The following is a 24,193-nucleotide window of genomic DNA, read 5'->3' on the forward strand; positions in this document are numbered from 1 at the left end:
ACCTTTTTCACAAAAAAACTTCCGCAGTTTATGCCTTCTGAAAGGAATTTTTGTGCTGATGATATACACATTTGTTGGGAGCAGTTTTAATTGCTCTCAAGAGTAGATTTACAGGGATAAAGCACTGATGGCTGAGCATGTCCAGTCTTGGATACACTGCCATTGCTGGATCAGTTCTTATAGTAATAACATATGTTCTGATGACTGAGAATTTCTGTTAAAATTCAAATGTTTTTGCACAAAAGTTTCTATTGATTTTTATTTTAAAAAATCCCAAATCAATCTGATTGCATAATCAAACTATAAAATATTATTTATTATCTAAAACATTATTTTTTAGGTCATAGTTTGGTTTTTCCATGAAAGAGGAACTCTTTAAAGTATTTTCAGTCTTTACTTCCACAGTATTAGAAGAGTATTTTGCAAACATTTAATATAAATGCATCTTGGAAAAAAAAATTCTTTGGAAAATGTAGAATTCAGCATTAGCAGCAGAGGTTGCATTTTGTGAAGAAAGAAGTTATTTGCTAAAAATTATTGTTTTGACAGCCAGACCCTATTTTTCAGAGGATGTCATGACTGGGTTATTGTTTTTGCTAAGAAAAGAACTAGCTTTAGAAAATTCAAAGACTATTTTAGAGACATGGAAACATTTTTGAATACCTTAATGAAATGCTTGTAGTTTCCACTTAAAAATAGTCTTCTGTTTTGAATTTGCCTATTTCAAAAGAAAAAATCACCTTCAGCTGGAATAAAACACTGCAGCTGAACTGAAAAGCAAGTTTTGGCATTTGCCTGGTTTTTGTTGTCAAGGAAATCACAAAAAAATCCCCTCTGTAGTGTAGAAGGTAAAAACAGTCTATTAGAAATTAAATTTTTAAAACAGTTAACTGCTAAACTTTAATTTCAGAACAGTGAAATGAGGATGAATATGGACTGGTACTTACCATTGTCTGTTTCACTGAATTCTTCTTCCTTATGTAACTATGATGATTTTAGAAAGAAGAGTAGCTAGGACTCTGGCTAACCATTCACATTACACTTTTGGTAATTATTATTTTAGGACAATGTTCATATATGGTTGTGTTTTTTATTTTGTTATGAGAGATAAAATAGATCAGTATTTCACAAAAGTGTAAAAATTCCTATCTACCAACTTCTCTACTGTTTTAGTAAAACAATACATGGTGGTTATTTTACCTTCCACTACAATTGTGTCTCTTGTTACCTTTCTTTCTGAAAAAGACTTCCTGGTCCAACATGCTGATTCCAACTTTACTTATTATTCAGTGGCAGAGTTCATTGCCTTTGTTCATAGCTTGAGAGAAAAAAGAGGAAATACTATGGTATGGTTTGATCTTGTAAAGCCTTTTTTCTAAATGCAAAATATTTAGAAAAAAAAAAGGAGGGCACACTTCTATATAATTGGTTGTTGTTCTGCAGTTTAAAATCAAATGGTTCATCCCTTTTTTTTTTTTTTTAAATTAAACTCAGCCTATGTGGCCATATAAATTTCCCAAAGGTAGATGTTTTGCACCTGGTTTATTTAAGAAACTTCCAGTGATTATTTAAGGGAATTTCTCTGCTCATTCATATCTAAGCAGTCTGATCTCCTAAAACTTTTTCACCAAAAGTAATTAATACATTGCATTTGACATTAGTGGCTTTATTCTAATTCTAATGGCTTTTCTACGACTTATATGACATATACCAACCTTTTGTCTTGGAAATCTAATTAATATTCTGTTTGGGATTTCAGAGATAATTGACCTTTAAGACCTTCTGGAGCTGCATAGGACCATTTCTTATTAAGCTTTGTATGGAGAACTTTTGAAGCTTATTCTATCATGTTCCGTTAATCTGCAGTTCAGTGAACTAAAGCAATACCTTGTAGTTTCTTCCACATTTTGGGCATAGGAAGAATGGACAACCATATTTGTCGTTTAGTAGCTATGAAGTATTCAGCATTGCTGGGCACATGGAAACAAAAGAAAGTGAACAGGCTGTAGTTAAAAGGTTTGTAACTTCATCAAAGTGGTTGGAGTACATTGAGAATAGCACATAGGTTGGGTTCTAAATTCTTACCTTATGGCGTTTTTATAAAGTTTAGTTTCAACTAATTGAAACAGGCTACCAATTTACGTTTCAAAATACAACATGAAGTTTAATAACATTTCATACTTTTGCAGTGTTCTATGTCAGGGTAAACAGGGAAATTAACATGCTATTTCTACAGAGCAGTTACATATTTTGGGGTTTTTTTGGTACAACCTATTTGTTGGTAGGAACACCCCTGAAATGATGAAATCCTACATTTGTCTATTGTCCCCTATAGAAGATGGCTCTTTTCCTTCATATTAAATTGTCTCCTCTGAAAAACTGAAAAACATGTATTTTTTCCTGTCTCAAAAAGATAGATGGCACGCAATTAAAAAGTTAATCTGCATTTCTACAGTAGGACTGAGGCGCAGTTGCATCAAGGAGTGAGGAGACAACACGCTGTAGATCATTTCTTATTTTCTTTGTTCAGAGTTTTTCATTGCAAGAAAATTGAGTCATCTTACAGCTGCATTAAGTCAGTGATTAACAAATTGCCTCTGTAGATTGCACATATGCTTTTCGTATTCTAAACTGTCTCCTGTCTCCTGCACAGTGAAGATGAAGATGGTGAGGCAGTGCAGTTTTTTAAAGGAAAAAGGTCTTAAATGGCCTAAAGCCTATACCTCTCATGTATTATATGAGTTAAAAAAAAAATCAAACATTGTTGTGTCATTTTTATTTAGTTTTTAAATCATACTAATTTTGAAAGTTATTGTAAAAGACAGGTACCTAATTAGAAAATGTACCTTTTTAAATTAGAAATAAGAGTGACCATGTTTTGAAAGAGCAGCCTTCTTTGAAAGGTATGATAACTTGTGCTTATAGGACAAAAGTGCACATACAATTCTAGTAAGTTACAAATAATGTAACTTTGTACTTCTAACTACCTACTTAACAATTTAAATAGAGCAGTAAGGAATAACAATAGTCAGGAGTACTTAGGTCTACGAAAACACAGGTCAGTCGTGGAAATTTGCTGTCTGTCAAATCTCTAAAATTATTTCCTTTCAGTTTCTTTACCTTTTAATACTTCTCAGATGTAGCCCATGCTTTAATCTAACTGGTCATTCATTTCTTCTGTCACTAAAGAAAACACAGCACTCCCCATACACCATGATGTACATTATACTAATTTCTTAATACTGAGCTCTGTTAAGGTATACATTAGTCTTCCAAAGAGAACAGCAGAATGCTATCCACATTACTGTTTGAAACTAGACTGAAAAAGTGTTTTAAATAAAACTTGGAGATGGCTTTTGGAGTAGATATGTGGACATTCTGATATGAGATTTAAATAGCTTATCTTGTTCAAACATAGGAGCACAGATTTGTCAAGAAACCTGTTACAATGAAGCTTTTAAGTCACTTTAGAAAGGGGAGATGAGGAACAAATTAGTGTTAACAAACAGAAAAAGATAACCTGTCCACTAACCAGGAAGATTTAATGTGACATTAAGTGAAGCTGAAAGTTCTGATTTATGCTATAGGCAAATAAGCACTGTAGGGTTTTAGCATGTGGAAACTACTCATGAAAAAGCTAAGAAAGCAAGATACTTTTCAATTTTTCCTTCTTTCACCAAGCTTTCTCAGAAAAACATGATGTTTGTGTTGTAGTCTTTCTGTAAAACTATTTTCTTTCTGCATCTCATACGTGTTCCATTTAGGTGTCTTTAAATTTTCTGCTTAACTTTGGACCATAGTCTTAATAAAAAAGGGAACTGTTTGCTGACTTTTCTGAGCATCTCTTACTTTCACGTTTAGGTGTGTAAAATTTCTAGCTTCCTTAAAGCAATAAAAAATAGCCACATAAATGGTATGCTGGAAAGCTGAATAACTATGATTCTTTAGCAGCATTGGTTATTACAAAGCTGTACAGCAAAGTGATTTGTATTGCCATTAAGTAGGTTCATTTAATGTAGAAATTAATTGTACTGATACACAATCTTGCCAGATTTCTGTGGTCTTTCACTCAGTGAAAGTGCAAGACTAATGCAAAAAATATAAGATGAGCTTTTAGTTATATACTTATGGCACTTATACAGCATTTTTCATATTTTAAATATTATCTTTCTTAATATTTATTATGGTTTTGTAGTGTATATACTGTAGATTTTTATCACATTATGATTTTTTAAAAATATAAGTAAAAAATGCAGTAGATGTTTTTTTCATATTGGCGCATAGTGTCAAGGTGCAACAAGAGCTGGGGGCTTCCTGGGATCCAGGGGTCCATTGGGGTAGGCCCTGGCACCAGAGTCTATTCCACAGAACCACAGAATATGCTGAGTTGGAAGGGACCAACAAGGATCATCGAGTCCAGCTCCTGGCCCTACACAGGACCATCCCTACGAATCACACCATGTGCCTGAGAGTATTATCCAAATGCTTCTTAAACTCTTTCAGGCTTGGTGCTGTGACCACTTCCTTGGGGAACCTGATCCAGTGCCCAACCACCCTCTCAGTGAAGAACCTTCTCCTGGTATCTAACCTAAACCTCCCCTGACTCAGCTTCATGCCATTTCCTCGGGTCCTGTCACTGGTCATGAGAGTGAAGAGGTTGGAACCTGCCCCTCAACTTCTCCTCATGAGGATGTGGAAGACCACAATGAGGTTTCCCCTCAGTCTCTTCTTCTCCAGGCTGAACAGACCAAGTGACCTCAGTCACTCCTCATGTGGCTTCCCCTCAAGGCATTTGACCATCTTCATGGTCCTCCTTTGGATGCTCTCTAGTAACTTAATGTCTGTTTTATATTGCGTTGCCCAAAAATGCACACAGTATTCAAGGTGAGCAGGACAATCCCCTCCCTCGACTGGCTGGTGATGCTTTTCTTGATGCTCCTCAGGACATGGTTGGCCCTCCTGGCTCTCAGGGCACTGCTGACTCATATTTAACTTACCATCAACCAGGACTTCCAGGTCCCTTTCCATGGCACTGCATTCGAGCATCTCATTCCCCAGTCTGTACAAACATCCAGGGTTGCCCCATCCCAGGTGCAGAATCCAGCTCTTCCCCCTGTTACACTTCATATGCTTGGTGATTGCCCAGTCCTCTAATTTGCCAAGGTCTCTCTGCAGGGCCTCCCTGCCTTCAAGGGAGTCAACAGCTCCTCCCAGTTTTGTGTCATCTGCAAACTTGCTTAGGGTCCCTTCCAGTCCTGCATCCAGGTCATTTATGAAGATGTTGAAGAGCACAGGGCCTAAAATGGAGCCCTGAGGAACCCCACTAGTGACAGGTCACTGGTCTGATGTCACTCTATTCACTGTTACCCTCTGTGCATGACCCATGAGTCAATTGCTCACCCACTGCAGTGTGTCTTATTATCAAAACTTCAGTTATAACTGAGGTTTCTTAAGGATGACACTTCTCACTGAAATTTTAAAACAAAAATACTTCTCAACTGAAATGTCTTGAAATTCCCTCATATGGGATAAAAATTAGTCATTAATATTCTCCTGAACTTTGTCACAGATGATCTTACCTAGCGGTTTAGAGATCAATAATCTGAATGTATTCTTTCATTATAACAGAGATACTTCATGTGATTGACTGAAGAGATATAATGAACTTAGGTTTATAAACCATCTATGATTTTTAAAATCATTACATCAGGGTTCTATTGTTCGTCTAACATACAGAATAAAGGACACTTCATGTAATAAGGAAGAAGAAAATCCTTATGAGGAAAAATACAGTACTATTATCCCTATAAATGATTTTTAATGTGTACTTTAACACTTTAAAATGATTGCCCTTCCTTTCAAAGCATTTTAGGTTGATGGCATACGGTCTTAATGTGACAGCCCTAATTATAAAAGTGTCATTTCTGGAAACTAATAAAAAATTCAATTAAAAGTTCAGTGATTATTTTTGTGAAGATTGTCTAGCTAATTTAAAGCTGCAAAGGTACAGGATACTACTAAGTAGTAATCTCATGCATTTTGATTGTTGCGTAGTTCTGAATAATTTCTAGGAGATTGTTAAAACAAATTCTGTAGTACTGTTAAAGATGTTTTTAACGCAGTAGATTGTTCATACCCCTTTCATTTTCAGCCTCCAAATATAAAATGGAAAACAGGTATAGGTTAAAAGACTCGAGAGGCTGGGTGATTAACCTAGTTAGCAGGCTTATACAGTCTTTGCTGCTCCACATAACAGCAGTCAGATGGGCATATATTAGGAGGGCGACTTTGTGTCCTGGTGGGACAGATTGCCCTCTTTCTCTGGGGCATCTGCAGCATCCCTATTAACTTTCCCTGACTTAAAAAAAATTGCTCAGATCCTTAAAAGTATCTTTTTATCAAACTGCCTTTGATAGCTCAGAGATATTAAGCTTCATATTTACTGTTAAGTACAACCAGAGTTGTTATCCAAACCTCGAGCCTTCCCTGTACCTCACATTTCCCTTCCACTTGCTTTAGGTAAGTGTTCCTTACTGTGCCAGTAATTAGTTCAGAGTGGCCAGCAGCTGCAGTCTCTTCAGCCAGCAGCCTATACTGCAGCAAGTTCTCACAAAAGGAACCATGATTCTAATCTAGTCATTGTCTGTTTTGGGAGAAATTAAAACCCTATAATTTTGCATCATTGCTTTAATGCTAAAAAATACAAGCCTGGTATAAATGTAGGTTATAGGATACCATATGTTATTTTTTATTGCCTACAGGCTGGCCAACCAAGTATTAATTGGCTGAGAATGTATGTATTTTTTGGCTTCTCAGGCTGCTCAAAACTGATGCTGAATTGTGTATGAGAGGTCATAGAAAGAGCACAGTACATGATGCTAGCTGTTCATCTCTTCTAGGCAGAGTTATGCAAATATATGTAGCTTTGCACTCTTGTCATCTTTCTTCTGAGTGGATTTATTTCAAAAGTAAGTTGTTCTTTTCTATAATAATGACTTTGCTTGTAGTTTAGGTCACTTATCCTGTGCAAGCCTCACCAAAGGAATGCAGTTGCATGTAAAGTAAATTGGGAGTAGTATCATCTGAATTTGTTGTTCTGGTTTTTTTGGCTTGTAATAATATTTGTATGAAATTATAGAACCAACTAAAAAGAAAAAAAAACAACACAATAAAACAACCAACGAACTTAATTTACTTCATCACTAATGAAAAAGCCTTCAGTAAGTCTTCCTTCTTCCTAGAGGGAGAAGTCTGAATCAGGAATATGTAAGTACTTCTCATGATATATATGTGTACGGTCGCCACAGAAGCACTCTAATTTACCCTTATAGAGCTCTGGTGAAAGAATATGTTTTTCTAAAAAGCCTTTGAAGTATAGATTTAGGCTTAAAGTAAATGTTAGTTGAGTGTTATAGTATCTGAACAGATAATGTAATTTATGAAACACATTACCAGCTTCTTAAAGGCTGGATATGGTCACCAAAGTCAACCAGAAAACAGGACAACAAAATCTTAAAATGGCATCTCTAGTTAATCTTTTTTTCTAGAGTAGGATGGGGAACTGAAGTCAGATGTAACATGCTGATGTAAAATGTGTCAAAAAGTATTTTGAGATATTTTAAATTATCTATTCCAAAATTGGTAGTCTGTTTATAAGATGTCTCTCAGTCTCAAATCTATTGAAATTATCTGTACTTTAGATGCTAAAAGGATGTTTTAAAAAAAATAATTTCTTAGGTAATTTGAGAATAACCTTAATCTGAAAAAAATATTCACAGGAATAACATTTCTCCTTTCTAATGGACTCATTCATCTCCTAGCAAGACCTGTAAATTGATGTAAGGCAAAATTAGACATGAGGTAAGATTCTTTGAGTATAGTCAGCCATGGTAATACATCACTGGTGAGATAGTAAGAAAACTTATCAAGGAATTTGATAGATTCCTATTTTTTTAGATTGAACTGCATCTTGTTACAAATGACGACTTCATCATTTTTCAAGTTTTTCTCAATAAAATGTATATTGCAGTTAAAAGCATCTTGCTCCAAAATATCAGGAAGGTAGGAAGATGTAATAATTTGAAGTTATGTCAAATGAAGTTGTAAACTGGACATATAGGTAAGAAAGCCTTAATGCAGACAATTAACAATGAAAGGATGCAAAATATCATCATGTATTCTCAAGTGCTGAAAATAGACATAAAGACTACAGCTGAAATGAGATGTCTGTTTTGAAGTAACAAATGAAATTTGAAGTCAAAGATACATAATACAGTATGAAATATGATTTTTTTCCATTAGAAACTCTAACTCTAGTGGGCATTTTGTGGTATAGTAGTGCTGATAACATTGGAAAAGGTAAACAAGAAGTGTGATAATGGTAAAATTTAATATGCACATGGACACTGTGTGGTCATGAAAAAACATAATTATTTTTGTGTGTAATTAGAATGGGAGGGTTAACCTGCATGTGAATAAAAGTAATTTATTTAGTCTTGAAAGTAATGAAAAAAACTCCTATAATACAAATGTTCTGTTGAAAAGAATTTCATAGAAAATTTTGTGTAATAATAAAATGCAGTATCTTAGCAGCTATATGAGTGAAAATATGGATGAACATACGATTGTTTCTTTGTTTATTGATACATTGTGGGTAGCAAAATTAATCTGAACTTTTTTCCAAAAAAGTTGTCTTACATTTCATCATCTGCTTAAAATCATAAAAATCTGAACTTTAAAGTTCTGAATAAAAATTATGTGGGTCGTTCTAAAAGGCAAGGTAAGGCTTCTGTGAAAAGAGAGATTTTGCAAAAGTATGGCCCATCAGTAAATATTCTTGGCACAAAATCAAACATTCAATTGTTACACTGTGAAGCAGAGGGACTATGAGAAATGCCCGCAGGGAGGACAGTAAAAGTAGCAAGCAAACTGAAAGGAAGTCACATTGATACTTAAAGGCATAACTTATAGCATTACAAACCAAAAATAATAAAAAAACCTAAGGAGAAAAATGATTCCTTTCTTGGTCAGTAGTTCTTTCTGCTGTTGCTTTGTAACCAATTTGGTTTCAGGGCCCTGAATTTATTAATGTGTTATAATGGTAATCTGCATGCAAGATTTCCTATTCTGCTCCTTTTGTTTGTCTGTTATAAATTATGTATCATTATTAATAAAATAAAGCTTTTCTTTTGAGAGCACGTTTTTGACACAGTGTGGGTACAGGGAAGCAGTAGAGTATGGCTCATGCACAAGCCCTGCTCCTGCCATCCCATTGTAATTCACATATGCTTAAAGCAAGTCTCATGGGCCTCTGTATAAATACAAACAGCAGCTTCATGAAGTGTTCAGCCTCATGTTATTTGTTTGTGGAATGTTTGTGGAACATGACCTATTCCAGAGACACAAAATTGCCTAATTTTCAAAGGAAGGATTGTGGCAATTAAGTAATTTTTGATAGTTTGGTTATTTTATAAATTTTATATTATTATCTTGGCTCTTTTGAGAAGTGAAAATGTTTCTGATTTGATGCATTTTGCTCATTTTAAAACTGAGTACAGAAGTAGCTGACAAACAAGAAGTGAGCAGAGGGATATTTGACATTACCGGTTTGTATCTCAACCTCATTGTGTACTTTTTCTCAGATTGTTAGTTTATTGCTTTAAGCCCATATAAACAGCTGTGTGACACAGTTATCTCCAGGTTCCTTTAAATCATGCATGTCTAAATGTTCTTTTTTTTTTTTTTATTTTATGTAAACCACTTCTGGTACATGATGTAAGATATGCTCCATTGTAGATAAAAATTTTGATGTTTTACTTTGAAAATTCTTTTGCATAAGAAAAGCAGTATCTACTAACGTCACAAAATATTAATTAACTAGCATTAATTAAAATATGGTGGGTGATGAAGTAAAGAACCAGCGTTAGAACTGAATTGGAAGAAAATTACAAGAGCTTTTTTTTTTTTTTTTTAATATCTAGAAAACAGACTTTCTACATCCACCAAACACTTGTGTTTGGCATGTTCTGGAATGGTGAAGAAGCACATTAGGGCTGGCTACCTAAACCTCAGTGAGTTTCATGTCTCTCTGACATGAAACATGGCACTGGCAAAGTGGTTGCTGGAGACAGCACTCAGTTGGCAAGGAGAAAGGCACACAGCTGTGTGCAGGCAAAGGCTTGGTGGGCTGGCTCTTGGGTCAGGGAGGAAGTTGGCCTACTGGGTCACTTCTTCAGAGGGAGCCTGTTATCAGAGAGGTCAACAGGATGGTTTTGCCCTCAGTTTGCTTGCAAGTAAAGGAGCTTTGAAGTGGGATTCCACAGCACATGAAGGAAATTATTTTTGAGGAAGTTACATGAAAGTAGCAGGAGGAATAAGAAGGAGTGGTAGTAAAATGGTTGTGTCTGCTCTCATCCCGTTTGTAGAGTAAATTCCCTGCTGACTCCTATGGGACTGGTTACTGAAGTCTGCATAATACATCAGGAGTGGTGTTACTATGAAAGCAACAAGATGTTGCTAGAAATCTGTTGAGTTCCTTGTGATCTACTGGGTGATGAAGTGATGAGATGGAGTCCTGTTGTAGCATTGTCACATTTCTGCCACAACAGTTAATACTGCAGACTGTCTTCCTCAGTACTTCCCTGCATTAATGCTCTTTGTTTCATCTCTAATTTATTTTCTTGTGGCAATGCTGATGTTTTCATTAGGTTAGATTAATTTAACAGTGCTCCATGCTGATCTAACTATAGTCACTCTAATTTTTTAATAAAAGCTCTTAGACATGATTTTCAGGTACAAATTCACAACACTGTGATTTAAAAGCTCTTATTTTTGTTCTCATCTTCCTTACTGTAAAGCCAAAAAAATCTGTATCTGTGTTCTATCAATGTTTTTTAAGTGACCTTCTAATTTGCAGAGAGAACTTCTTATCTCCTTTCCTAGAAAAGACAAATTACCTATAATTAAATTTCAACTCCCTTTTTGCATGATTTATTGATATACCAATATCTTACCATTCTTTGTGTTAATTTGTGATTCAAAATCTTGATGAAGTGTTGCTTCTGTTCAGAATCACTGGACAGAATAGCTTCTGTAGGGTTATCTTACTCTATTATGTTGGTTTAAAACATGCCTAATTGTGACAGCAGGCTGTCTACAGGTGGCAGTAAATTCAGAAGTATATTACTTTCTTCTACACACAAAAAGAATTTCATTAGAAAAAGAAAAGTGGTATCAGGAGGAGCCTGTCTGTTTCTTTTCCTGTTCTGTTGTAGAACTGTTCTTAACCTGGCATCTAATAATAACACTATGGATACTTGCACACTCTTGAATTTTTATTACTTTCAAAACCTGTTAATCTCTCTTTTAATTTTTAGTTTCTTCAAAAAGGACATATTCAGTTACATTAATTCTTCTTCTCCTAAGTCTGGACATAATATATTTGGTTTGTGCCAAGCAGTGACAGCTGTCTATTACCAATAACCTGTAGAAATACATGGGTTTTTTAATGCCACCTGTTTAAATATTTTAAATAAGTGTTTAGTATCAAATGAAGAAACTAATATTGTTAATTTTAGTTTTATTTTTATGCTAACAAATTTTTGAAAATAATGAAGTAGTTTTGCATACTGATGCATAGTTTCAAGTGCTTTTCTAGAAAAAACATTTGCTCTATATTCAATATCAAGTTTGCTGGAAATAATTCAATGAGCACTCAAATGTCCTTGTGTAGCTGATGCAGATTCTACACTTTTATGCTGTATTCTCTTTAAGTATATATCACGCCCTCTGAAGCTGTTTATTATATTCTGTATCATCGTTAAGTTTTACAATCCAAGTAATTAACTTTATTATGATAAGACCTTTACATGAAGTAAACTACTTTGTATGATGATATAGTAAATGCAGAGTAGAAATGGGAGAGAAAATTTATGTTTGAAGCTGTTATTTTTGTTTAAGATCACTACAGATTATTGTCTGAACTTATTCTTACAAGAATCTAATACTAACAAACCAAATAATATAAGAAACTTGATTAATATGATATGCAGACCAAGAACTCTAAACTTAAATTATGGTCATTTTGTTACATTTTATTTTATCTGTTTGTTGTAGAAATTTTTATTCAGTTAAATGTACCACTAGAACAACTTTTAGTAGTTGTTTTGTCAAAAGTGTTTTTCTTACTGGTTAGGCTATAGCTATACAAAACTTTAGGAGGTGAAGTTAGGATGGTATTTCTAATAAAAAACTAAATCACTGTAAGTTTTCCTCTAGTTCATAATGGAAATGTTGGGGTATGCTGTGAGAGACTGAAATGTTAATGGTTAATGACTCAAACAATCAACCATCTACAAAAGCAGCAGGTGCTTTGCTGAGGCCAGGGTTGCACCTTCCAACTGAGGGGGGAAGAGGAGAGTTTTTGTGTGTGGTGGTGAAACCTCCCATCTGCGTAAAACAGAGGGGGTGTACACCCACCACCGAGGACCACCATGACAAACTAACCTTTGTTTAGCAACAAGCTAACATAAGCCAGATAAGGGAGAAGGCTGATAAACAGATCCTGTGGATGTGGGATAATGCTTTTTATCTTACCTCCCTTAAACAATGTCCTCCCTTACTGAATTGGCTCAGGAATAAAACTGCCCTCAGGGGGAGGTATTGGAGCATTCCCACATGGGCCTGAAGGTATTCATCCCTTCTGATGGGGCATAACCGGCTCAACTAAGTTGGCATGAGAAACAATGGTCATGTCTTAGAAAGGGTCATAAACCATCCAAGACCCCTGTAATGCCCCAGACTCATTTCTGGGGCTTTCTGCCAAAGGACTATACATGATCCACAGTGCTGTAACAGGAGAGGTACCTGGGCATTACCACCTGAACCTGAACATATATTAACTCATTGAACTTTGTGTTTCGTGGGCTTCCCCCAGTCCCGACAGATCAAGACTGTGACCATCACTTTGACCAACAGACATCTAAATTGCAGCAATCAAGTCTTGTCGCTGAGTGGGTGGGGATTATCTTTCCTCTCTGCTATCAACTCTTATCCTTTCTTTCTCTTTTTTTCTTTCTTTTCCTTATATATTTTCTTAAGTGGTATTTTTATACTTCTATATTGTTATAATACTATAGATAATAATAACCAGAATGACCACATACCTCCTTTCTGTTGCTAATTGTTCTAAAATAAACCATATATACATAAATATATATATATATTTATAAAACACCAATCATTCAGTGCTGTATTGCTCTAATCTGCCCCAAGGGATGTATTAACAAGAACTGCCCTTACCTTCATCTTCAGGGGTGGGTCATAATAGATGCAAATTGATTTTTATATTGAAGTTGTTCTGTGATGTGTCTTTTGACAACACCATGCATGCTGTCACTGAAAGTAGTAGCTTGATGCACACCTAGTATATTGTTACAGAAGTTGAACTTCAAAAGTACAAGAGAAGAGAAATACTAAAATTGAGTTGTAGGTTTGTAGCAATGCTACCTAGTATGCAAGGATCCAATGAAAACAACCTAAAGAAATGTTGGAGAGAGCTCTTTGATTTGGCAGCCTTTTTCTTGTGCTTCCTCATTGTGCTAAGTCATGGGTTGATAATTCCAAGAGTTCTCCATTTGAGACATTGAGTTTATTAATTTTTTTTTAGCCATGTAAAACCAGACAGTTGAACATGTTTCAGTTGACTTGCATTGGAGTCTGCTGCTATGATAATGAAGCTTTCTCTCTGAAAGACACATTTGCTATCTTCCTGAAACATACCACTACAAAGATTGTTAGGGCTAGGCAACATGATTCAGGTGTGTTATCAGGAGGTCAGAAAACCTGTTTTCTGGTTTTGCTTTTTTTGTTTATCTTCCTTTTGGTACATGAGGCAATTCTGAAAAGACTTTTGATTTCCCTTTGGGATGCTTTTACAATTAGAAATCTCAGCGGTACTGTGTCGTTTGGGGTTTTTTGGTGTGTTGCTTGGTTTTTGGTTTGTTGTTTGGATTTGTTTGCTTGTTTGTTTTTAATTAAATTAGCTTATGCTTTTACCTCCAAACGTACATTAATATATTAAAATTATAAAAAATCACATAGTATCCTGCTGGTTGCAGTGAATGGATATAGTATGTTCCATTCTTATTAATGCAGACAGCATTTTGCTGAGGAAGACCGTCTCCAAGAAATTTTTCCCATTGTGAGGGGTGGGGCAGTGAGACGAAAACAGGAACCTAGCATGTCTTGGGCTTGGTGGCTAAATGAAGTTGTATTTTTGCCCTCTCTGTGCACAGACTAGGTGCACTTGCACAACTGTAGACAGTGTCAGATCTCCATGATCAGGGGAATGCAAATTGTCTATTTCAGTGACAAACTCCTTCATTCTTTCCCTATTCTCTATTATATTAAAGCAATGAGATATGTAGTTTGTCTAAACTATTCTTGTTTTAGTGACACGCTATCCAAAAAATTTGTAACAAGAAGAAATTGAACCATTTTGTCTCCAACTGTCTTGTCTTCTTTACTTTAACAACATAGTATAAAAACAAATAACAAACAAAAAAACCACACTGGACTTAAAGGTATGGTAATTTGTTCCTCAGCTCCTGCAAGGTAACTTTTCTAGGATGACAAGTTTTTTAAATATCAGTAATCTGAGGACACTAAATAGTGTTTAAAATCAAAACAAATAGCATTTTACCTGAGGCTTTTTACTAGTCTGGAGTCCTCTTGTTCTCCACTATGTTTGTTTTTTTACTGTGGGAGGGTTTTTTCAAGGACCATGTATGTTTGTATATGTTACCTCTATGCAAAGCAGTATCTTAAATTCTGTCCGTGATCAAAATTACTGTGGACACAGCTATTCAGCTATGAACAAATTTAATTACATCCTGGTTATGTCTGCCTTTTCTGCTTGGATCAGGAAATGTACACTGTGTTCTTCCTCAAATATAATAGTATTTTAGTCATCTTCTTATTCCTACTAGCACAACAGATTTATTTCCATAGGAGAATCTTTGGCTGCAGAAAAGAAAAATGGTCAGCAGACTGTGCTGTGTATGCCATGACTGTCAATATTAAATCAAAACCTCAGTTTAAGAAAAGCAAATCAGATTGGCCATTGTTAGTCTGATACTTTTGGTTTGAACTTAGAAAGACCTAAAAAATTTGTTATTAAGAATTGCTAATGTATCCTCAACAACTACAAAAAAAAAAGTGTTTTAAATTAATAAACCATAAGGATAAAGAAAACATATTGAATCATAAAGTTATAGAATAATTCAGGCTGGAACGGGCTGTTAAGATCATAGAGTCCAACCATTAAACCACTACTGCCAAGTCCACCAGTAAACCATGCCACTAAGTACCACATCGACATGTCTTTTAACCACTTCGAGGGATGGTGACTTGATTGCTTCCCTGGGCAGCTTTTTCCAGTGCTTCACAACCCTTTTGGTGAAGAATTTTTTTTTTTTTTTTTTTTTAATATCCAACCTAAAACTTCCCTGGCACAACATGAAGCCATTTCCTTTTGTTCTATTGTTACTTAGGACATACTCCAGCAGCTCAGTGTCTTTCTTGTAGTGAGGGGCCCAGAACTGGATGAGGGATTACAGGTGTGCCCTGCCCCCCCCCCCCCCCCCCCCAGTTTACCTTATTAAAGGTGGAGTGGGTGGCAGTATGTGTTGTTAAGATTGCCTGATAGTTTTGACCCCCTAAGGCATGCTAGTTGTGATAAGTTTTTAGGCACTGGAATGCAGCCTAATTTTATTTCTCTAACACGGAAGTTGTTCTGATTATCATTCTATTTGGCATGCAGTATAAAGTGCCCTATTTCCCTTCTTCTGCACATTCAAATATAGCTTGGTGTTCACTGTAGTTTAGAAGCACTAAGTCTATATGTCAACAGTGAAACTTAGATTATCATGGCCAAAACATCTAAACAGATGACAAAGAAGTGCAATTTTTTTTTTGTTGAAGTAACTTGGCATTTTTACACAAGAAGAATTATTCCAGCTTCCTTGCAACACTGAAATGACACAAATTACAACATGGTTCTTCTGTTCCCTTCTGAAATTAATGCATCCTGACATAATATTTGCATAGATTCTTAAGTCCTATAGAGCACAAATATTAAATATTTAATCATATTCAAGCTTGATATGCTGGCTGCAAACAAAAAGCTACATGGGAGATGCTCTGGGATATGCAAATTCATAATACTAAATGCTGAGCAGTTTCTGACAAGTGCATGAGTTTCCTCACTTCCTACTAAATTCTTTTTCTTTAACACATTCTAACCATGTCACAAATTATCATTCATGTTGTTACTCTGTTTAGCATTTCTTCCTATCCCTAGCAGTTTTTATCTTGAAGGTGCAATGACCCCTGAAATCTAGTTTTCTATGTAAAAAATTTAGAGTGATGTATGTTGACATACAGGAAAGCAGACCATGAATGCCTAAGAGACTAAGGATACCTGTTGTCATCTTGCTTACCAAGTCCTGTAAAAGGGATAAAAATTATAACTGCCAATATATTTCATACACATTATTACTCTCCCCCAGCCACATGCCAACCATGTCCAGTTTGGTAACTTAGTACGAAAGGTTATGACTGGATTCTGTCTCGAGGTAGAAACAAGGTTGAGTACAACTGGGAACTATGATGTACATCTATTTAGATCAGAGCTACCAAACAAATAATAAAGATAAATTATTGTGAGTATATTGCATCAAGATGAAAGAAGATAATGTGTTTTAATCATAGGAACAGTGTTAGTACAGTGCTGATAGGACTACCAGACAGACCTTAGAAATTCAGTCTGATGGAGGCAGAGAGGTGCTGGTGGTGGTCAGAAAAGGCCATCTAGTACAATGCCTCCCACTCTTCACTGTTCAAACTTGATTTCATTTAATCAAGAACTTTTTCATGCTTCATTATAGTACTTCGCTGCTGCTGAATGAGTAACAGATTTGGAAGGTGACAGGATCAGTCAGTGTTTGTAATGCCATTGAGAGAACTTCTGACCCAATAGTCCATTCCACTCTAGTCAGGTTAACTCTGAACTAATGTGTGGGTCTTTTCAGTCTTAAGACTGTAGATTAACAATGGAAGTGCAGAATGAGCAGTGGCACTTCATGGCTGCTGTAAGATAAAAACAGTGCAAACTGCACTGAAGATGAAGTAATTAATGCAGCTGTGTTATACTCTGGCTTTTCATTCTTCTCCTCCTACCCCTCCTTGACTATAGATTTCACTGACAAACCCAGAAGCGGACATCCGAGTCGCCTATGTGCATCTTGGCTCACAGGTAGGAATTTGGTTTCATCCAGTGTTCTGCCTTCTAAAGGGGATGTGAGGGATGATCATATACATATGAGAGCAATATGTTTTGCTCTACTGGCTTGTGCTGATTTCGATACTGTCAATGTGGATTTTAAAAGAAATAGCTGTCCTTCTCTGCAGTTGCAGACTACAGTTGTGCAGAAATTCTTGATCTACATCTTATTCTTCAGGTGTATGTTTAATTAAGAAGTGGAAACTGCATTGATCCTTTTTGTACCTATCAGTGCTTGGTAGATCCATAATTTTATCAGATGTCACTTTCTCTTCCTTTTTTTCCCTCCTCCCTAATTGAATTTTTCTGTATCTTATGTTAGAAAGAGGTATTGTTTATAGCACAAAACAGGATTTCATAAAGCAATGGTAAATAAGTCTGAACTTTTGTATATACAGTAGGAATTTTCTAAACGATGAGAGTTTAATATTTTGGAGTTTGCTTTGGTTTGCTTTTTTCATAGAAATTGAACTCACCTTATGCCTTTCTTTTGTAATTCTAAATCATACTTGTCAATTAAAATTTTCTGGATCAGTTAACTCAACCTTAATTGCTTCACAGTCTCAGCTGTTACCCTTTTTTCTCATGTTATCCAATGGGTCAATGACAACATGCTGGGTTAAGAGCTTTGAGTAACTCTTTTTTTATTCTCCAAGTTTGTTTCTTTCCAGTAGAAGGGTTCTAACATTTTTCCTCTAATCATGATGGTTGGGAAATCGGATATAAATTGGGAATTGGGAAAAGTGTATGTCCATCTGTTCTTCTGTTCCCCATTTAAGAACTCTCACTAGGAATCTACTCTTCATTTGAAATTAGCTGAAGAAGGTTTCAACCCTTTATTTGAAATTGTTGCTTAATTTGCATGGTTTTACATTTTTCTTTAGTTGTAGTTTTCTGAAGATAGCATTAAAACATTATTATTTGTTATATAGATTTATTAATTTCTATATAATTATGTTAGATATTTCTTCTGTGAGCTTCAGATAAAAAGTAAACGTGAATTTGGGAATTGCTTCATTTCAGAAAAGGAATTCGAGTAGAACTCCACTGCTCCAAAAGCATTGTTCTTTTAAATTTTTCTTTTCTATTTCTACTTACAGTATGATTTAAAAAAATTTCCCTAAGGCCCGTCTCATCCCACTAGGAACAGGAAGGCAAAGGCAAACCACGTCAAACACGACACAAAATGGAAGTGTATCAGTAGATAATGCTAGTCCTGTCAGTTCATTTTTGTGGTATAAAACATTAATGTGAGAGTGTTCACTGGGTTTGGGCAAGGGAAGAGAGGGGCTCAGACTATATCTGGCCTTGTTCATTAGTATTGTTTGTAAACCTAACCAAGTTTCTTCCTTGGAAAATATTTCATAGTGCCACCTTTTTAAAATGTCTATATGAGGTAAATGATTTGTTGTATTTCTTCTTTTTAATGACATTTCCTGGTACATCAGTTTTGCAGATAAATCAACCTCTTACACTTAGTGAGGAAAATGCATTGACTGCATAATATTTCACAGAACCACAGAATATACTGAGTTGGAAGGGACCCACAAGGATCATCGAGTCCAATTCCTGGCCCTGCACAGGACGATGCCCAAGAGTCAAACCATGTGCCTGAGAGTATTGTCAAAACACTTCTTGAACTCTGTCAGGATTGGTGCTTGTCACATTCTAAATTAATGTTATTGTCAGTTGTGCTTGACCATACGTTTGGACTTGAACATACTGATGTGATTCCTGTCTTCTTAATGTGTTAGATACAGAAGTTTTTAATGTGGAATAGATTACATACTAGGCAGGGAAAATCCTGAGAATTTATTTTCAGACCATCTTAAGTACAAACAGATTGTTGAAGTCAAATTGTTTCAGTTCATGTAAGCAACTTGTAGGGGGAAGCAGTTGGAATGGCTGCATCATTCTGATGTTCTATGTGTACCTACCTAAATTAAAAAGAAAGAAAAGAAAAAAAAAAGGCAAGCAGCAAGCAACCTGTTACTGAGACAGTGTTCAGGAAGATTTCAATTTTTAAGATTTTGCTTATGTTAGTCTAATCCCTAGTCACAGCTACAACACTGCAACCTGACTGTAGCACTTTTCTATGCCTATGACAATTCTGTTCACCAATAGCAGACCTAGAACTGTTTTTATATGTTCATCCTTTACTGTGATGAGCTGTTCAGCATTGTATATTGTTCCATTTTATGGGAGAACAGAATGGCAATTTTGTCAGTTGTTGGCTCCACTATGGTTTGAGTATTTTGTGTGTATTGGTGTATTCCTCTCAGTGATAAATGGAATGGATTCGCTGCAGTAATACTTGCATACTTAAAGTAGAACATAACATTTGAAGGTGAGTTTTATTCAGTATAAAATTACGTCTTTATTTCCCTATCCTGCATCTGTTTTACTATAAAAAGTCCTGTAGGAAGCCACAGCATCTATAAAATCAATGATTTTTGTTTTTCTGTGGAACTCGGTAGTTGATTTTTGAAGGCTCAGGTTCAACATTTTTTTAAGCACCTATGTTTGATTCCTAAAAATTATTTTCTTTCATAAAACTAAGGACTGATTATGGTGGAAAGGATTCACTTTGAACTTGATATCAAAAAGCATGGAATGGATTGAGGACAAAGGGACCTCTGACAACACTCTAGTCCAGTCACTCTGCTCAAAGCAGAGTCAACTAGAGTAGCTACGGCCATGTCCAGTTGAGTTTTAAATAACATCAGGGGCAGAGGCTTCTTAACTGCTCTCAACAGATTGTTCCAGTGTTTGATCACCACTGCAGTAAAAAAGCTTTTTGTTCCTTATGTTTAAACAGAATTTTTTGTATTCCACTTTGTGCCCCTTGCCTTTTGTCCACTGACTGCACATCACTGAGAACAGTCTGGTTCTATCTCCTTTTTGCATTCTCCTTCAGTATTTATATGCATCGGTGAGACCCCTTCAGAGCTTTCTCTTCTCAAGACTAAACAATCACTTTGAACTCTAAAGAACTGAGATAGTACTGTTCACATGTGTACCTTAGAATTTGCTGGAAAGTAACAATTTCAGTGAAGACATGATGTTTTCATCTATTTGGTAATTTTCTATTTGGTGTGGTGCCTGTACATTGTGGCTGATATTTGTACAGCTGTTAAGAATGCTCACAAAGAGACTTGCAGTAGGGAGTCTAGCTCATAATGTGAGCTACAGAAAAAATTGTCTTTTTAAAATTACAAATTTTTAATCAAAAATATACAATCTGTTTAAAGTGTTTTAAAACTCATCCTTAGTAAAGTTAGTTTATTGTGCCCTATGAAGTTTTTAAAAAACACATTCATATTTGCTGTGAACTTTACTACTAACATCTGCTAATGCTTTGCAGTGAACAAGGAGATGATTTCTACAACAGAGATGTGCTATTAAGATGGGACAGTGAGTCAAGATAGTAAGAGGAATATAATTTGCCAGTGTTGATTGGCAGAAGACAGTGTTGATCACAGCGGTAGTCCGTGTGTGCCCACAGCAACCTCTGTGCAAGTTTTATTCTTACAATAACAAAACAGAATTTAATTAGTAGATTTGAAGGGAAGTAGTAAAATCACTGAAATTTGTGGAGAATTCCTTTCAAAATTGAGAAATAATTTCAGATGAAACTCAAAGATGTATATTATAGAATGTCACAAACAGGCAGTTTTGCATCATGGTATGATTAATGGTTAACTCCCAGTGAATCCCCCCCTAGAATTCTATTTAGTAATTCTGGTAGCTATCTTTCTAATACTGTAGTTTGAGAGAGAAAGAAGTCAAGAAACATCATTTCTTATGGAAGATAAATGCATCATGAATCAAGCAACTACTTTTCACACCTAGATGCACAAGAGAGATTATGTGGGGGGTTTTGGTTGTTTGGTTATAGGTAAGCAGTCTCTGTTATGTTGCTGCAGCCCTCGTTTTCTGTTGCATTCAGTCTTCAGCTCAATATTTGGTATTATCAGCCTGAAACTTTATTTACTGGTGGGTAATTTCACTATGTGTTTAAGACACTTTTCACCAATAAACATCACAAAAGTTACTGTGTGTCTGAAGGCTTAACCGAAAACTGTGTCTGAATATACTTGCTGTGTGTGCAAGAAATGCTCAGAGATTTTCAGGAAGTATTTCTTCTGATTCTGAAAAACTTAACTTTTTTTTCCACTTTGATGGCTGAATCATTTTCAACCACATGGTGAAGGCTCCCTTCCAGTCTTTGTTTCTTCATGTCTTTCTTGTGGATACTCAGAACAGGAAGGGAAATTTGAACGTAACAGTTTATTTCCAAATGCAGAGCTCAAAGCAAACACAGAACTAAGTTCCTAGTTCTCTACCCTGATGGAAATGTGTGGTTGTATCTGATATATCCTTAAATTACAGTTCAAAGTTAAGGAAAAATACAGTGTAAGCACAATCCGTAAATTGGGGTGGGGTTTTTTTACTTACAAATATCAATGTTCACTCCTACAGAAGGAAGGAGAATTTCTATTCACAAACCAGTTTCTAATGCCACTGTAAGGTTGTGAGAGAGAAATGATTAAGCAGAGCAAGAAAGACAGATAAACATTACAGGCTGTTGGGTGTTCTGTTTCTGTAAACACTGCTGTATTATGAATTAAATAGTAAGCAGCTTTTCAAAACCAAACTTTTACAACTTCTGGGCCAGGTAGTGATGAAATTTAGATGCCATATTTGATACCAAGTTCAATTGTATTGCATGCTTTAGAGTCTGATCCAAGACCTCTTTTGAGCAATGCATCACATTTGTGAGATGTGCTGGCAAGAACACCCAGATTGAATGAACATAGATTACAGTCTATTGGAGAACACTGTAGTTAGCATTTCTATAATTTGGCCACAGAGTTGTATTAAGACCTCAGTATCTTCTGTTAATTTTAGTGACTCACTTATCTTTGCTTTATCCTTTAGACTTGTAAAAAGCTTTTAACCACAGAGAGGGCTCGGTGGAATATTATTTTGCCTTGGCAAGTTTGGCACTAAGGTAGGGAAGTGCATCAGGAGCAGGAGAAATGGAGTTCCAAACTCTTGTACTTCAGCTCTGGACATCCCTGCTACTTATTTCCTGCTGCACCTTAAATGTGCCAAAAGCCATTATGAGCACTGGAGCAGCACAAACTTAGGAATATGCAATGACCTTGGCTCTCACCTCTCTCAGACCTCTCAGAAGCAGTAGTAGAACCATACAGTGAGATTGTCTTGTATTTCTGGAACCATACAGGCACCAGCTGACCTCAGTGAGAGCTAGTGTTGCTCACAATGAAGATCTGAGGCTGGGAAGTAAATGCTATGGGCTTGTTTTCTCTCCATCCTCATTGCTTAATATTTTAATCTATTCAAATGCTGTCAAACACAAATTTTGATATATTCTTAGTTCTCCTGCTGTATCTGTAAGTTATGTTAATTTGAATTAAGGAAGACAGGCGAAACACAAATGATTATTATGGAAACTTCCACATCAACATTCCTTTGTCGAGAGAAAAGAAAGTTTGGACACATTCAGGGCAGTTATGAAATGGTGTCTTAAAACAGGTAGTGATCAGATTTGTGTGTTTTGCTTGCAAACAAATAAAAAATTTCAAAAGAAAAAGGAAAACAAATCTCAAACTAACTTCAAGTTTAATTAGAGTGCAACTAATTAGAGTATGTGAATTATCACTCATCTACATTGTGTACATTTTTTTACATTTCTTTGGGGTTTTTTACATCAAATCAGAATAAATTGTCTCCAGTTTTATTTGTCCAAAAATGCAAGTAATAAAATCTGGATAGGCATAGTGCACTGAAATATCTCAGCATAGATATTCATACACACTGTGGCAAAGTGTGTATGAAGGGCAAACAGCCATGAATAATCAGACAAAACTCTCCCTGTATATTGGGACTTAAACATAGTAGGAGAAAGAAAAAAGGAATCATTAGCAAAAGAACAGCTGGCAGAAACACGTTTATTCTCTATGTCTCTCATGAGATACACAGCTTTCTTCTCTTACTGGAAAATTTACATTGATACTGTCATTTGTAATAAAAACAGTTCATGTAGCTTGACAGGAAGGTAGTAAATTCTTTACAGTTCTTCAGGACAGTAATATCTATTAGTAACAATGAACACTTATGAAAAACCACATAATGACAATTGTATACTGAATCTTACAGATATTTTGTTTTAAAAGAAAATCTGGAATAAACATACTCCTTTACACATCTGAAACAAGATGGTTTTCTCACAGCTTAGTGATCTAACCTTAGTCATAGTTTCCTTAACCTATTCCACTTTAGTTATGATCCCTCCTTGAAACAAAACTGCAAAATATGCTGACTGTGGTTTTATTTTATTTCTGAAGAGCTATGAACTTATTTTTTTAAATGGTCTTGAATGGAGAATCAATTGATCATTGTGAACTGAAGTTAAGGATCATTGGTAACATATATCTGTGCAGTGTCTGAAGGCTGTAATGTTTGCCATTAAAAAATTAGGATGATAGATCCTCTCTCTTCCTGTCCCTCATTATCCTTTTGTGGGTACATAAAATATAATTAAAGATGTTATTAAAATTAGAGGTTTACTCACTGTAACTTTTGACATGCTCCCCCAAGACTGAAATACTTGCTTGTATGGATAAAGTATTTATCAAGAATTTATGATCCGAAGGGTTCAACTTACTGAACTGGTAGTCAACAGGGGTCACTTTGACATAATATAATTTCCCCAGAGTCCTGCTTTGCTGAAGAGAATACAGGCTGTCGCTGTACACAGTTTATTGTACATAATTTCCTTCTGTATTTAGAATCGCATGACTGAATTACTTCTGATACGGGTGT

General features: G+C 35.6%; 1 protein-coding gene across 13 annotated transcripts in view; it reads left to right on the forward strand.

Moving 5' to 3' along the window:
* The window catches only part of PPFIA2 (PTPRF interacting protein alpha 2), a 329,493-nt gene that overhangs the window by 25,363 nt on the left and 279,937 nt on the right, over positions 1–24,193 (forward strand). For 7 of the 13 annotated variants that reach the window (XM_051795708.1, XM_051795691.1, XM_051795696.1 and 4 more), the window contains exon 3: positions 17,255–17,314. The exons of the other annotated variants lie outside the window; for them this stretch is intronic. In XM_051795708.1, coding sequence (XP_051651668.1) covers positions 17,255–17,314 — 60 coding nt within the window. The remainder of the gene's footprint in view (positions 1–17,254; positions 17,315–24,193) is intronic. 13 annotated transcript variants of the gene reach the window in all.

The sequence above is a fragment of the Manacus candei genome, unplaced genomic scaffold, assembly GCF_025592945.1.
Source record: "Manacus candei isolate 608988 ecotype Guabito, Panama unplaced genomic scaffold, ASM2559294v1 h1tg000043l, whole genome shotgun sequence".
NCBI lineage: Eukaryota > Metazoa > Chordata > Aves > Passeriformes > Pipridae > Manacus > Manacus candei.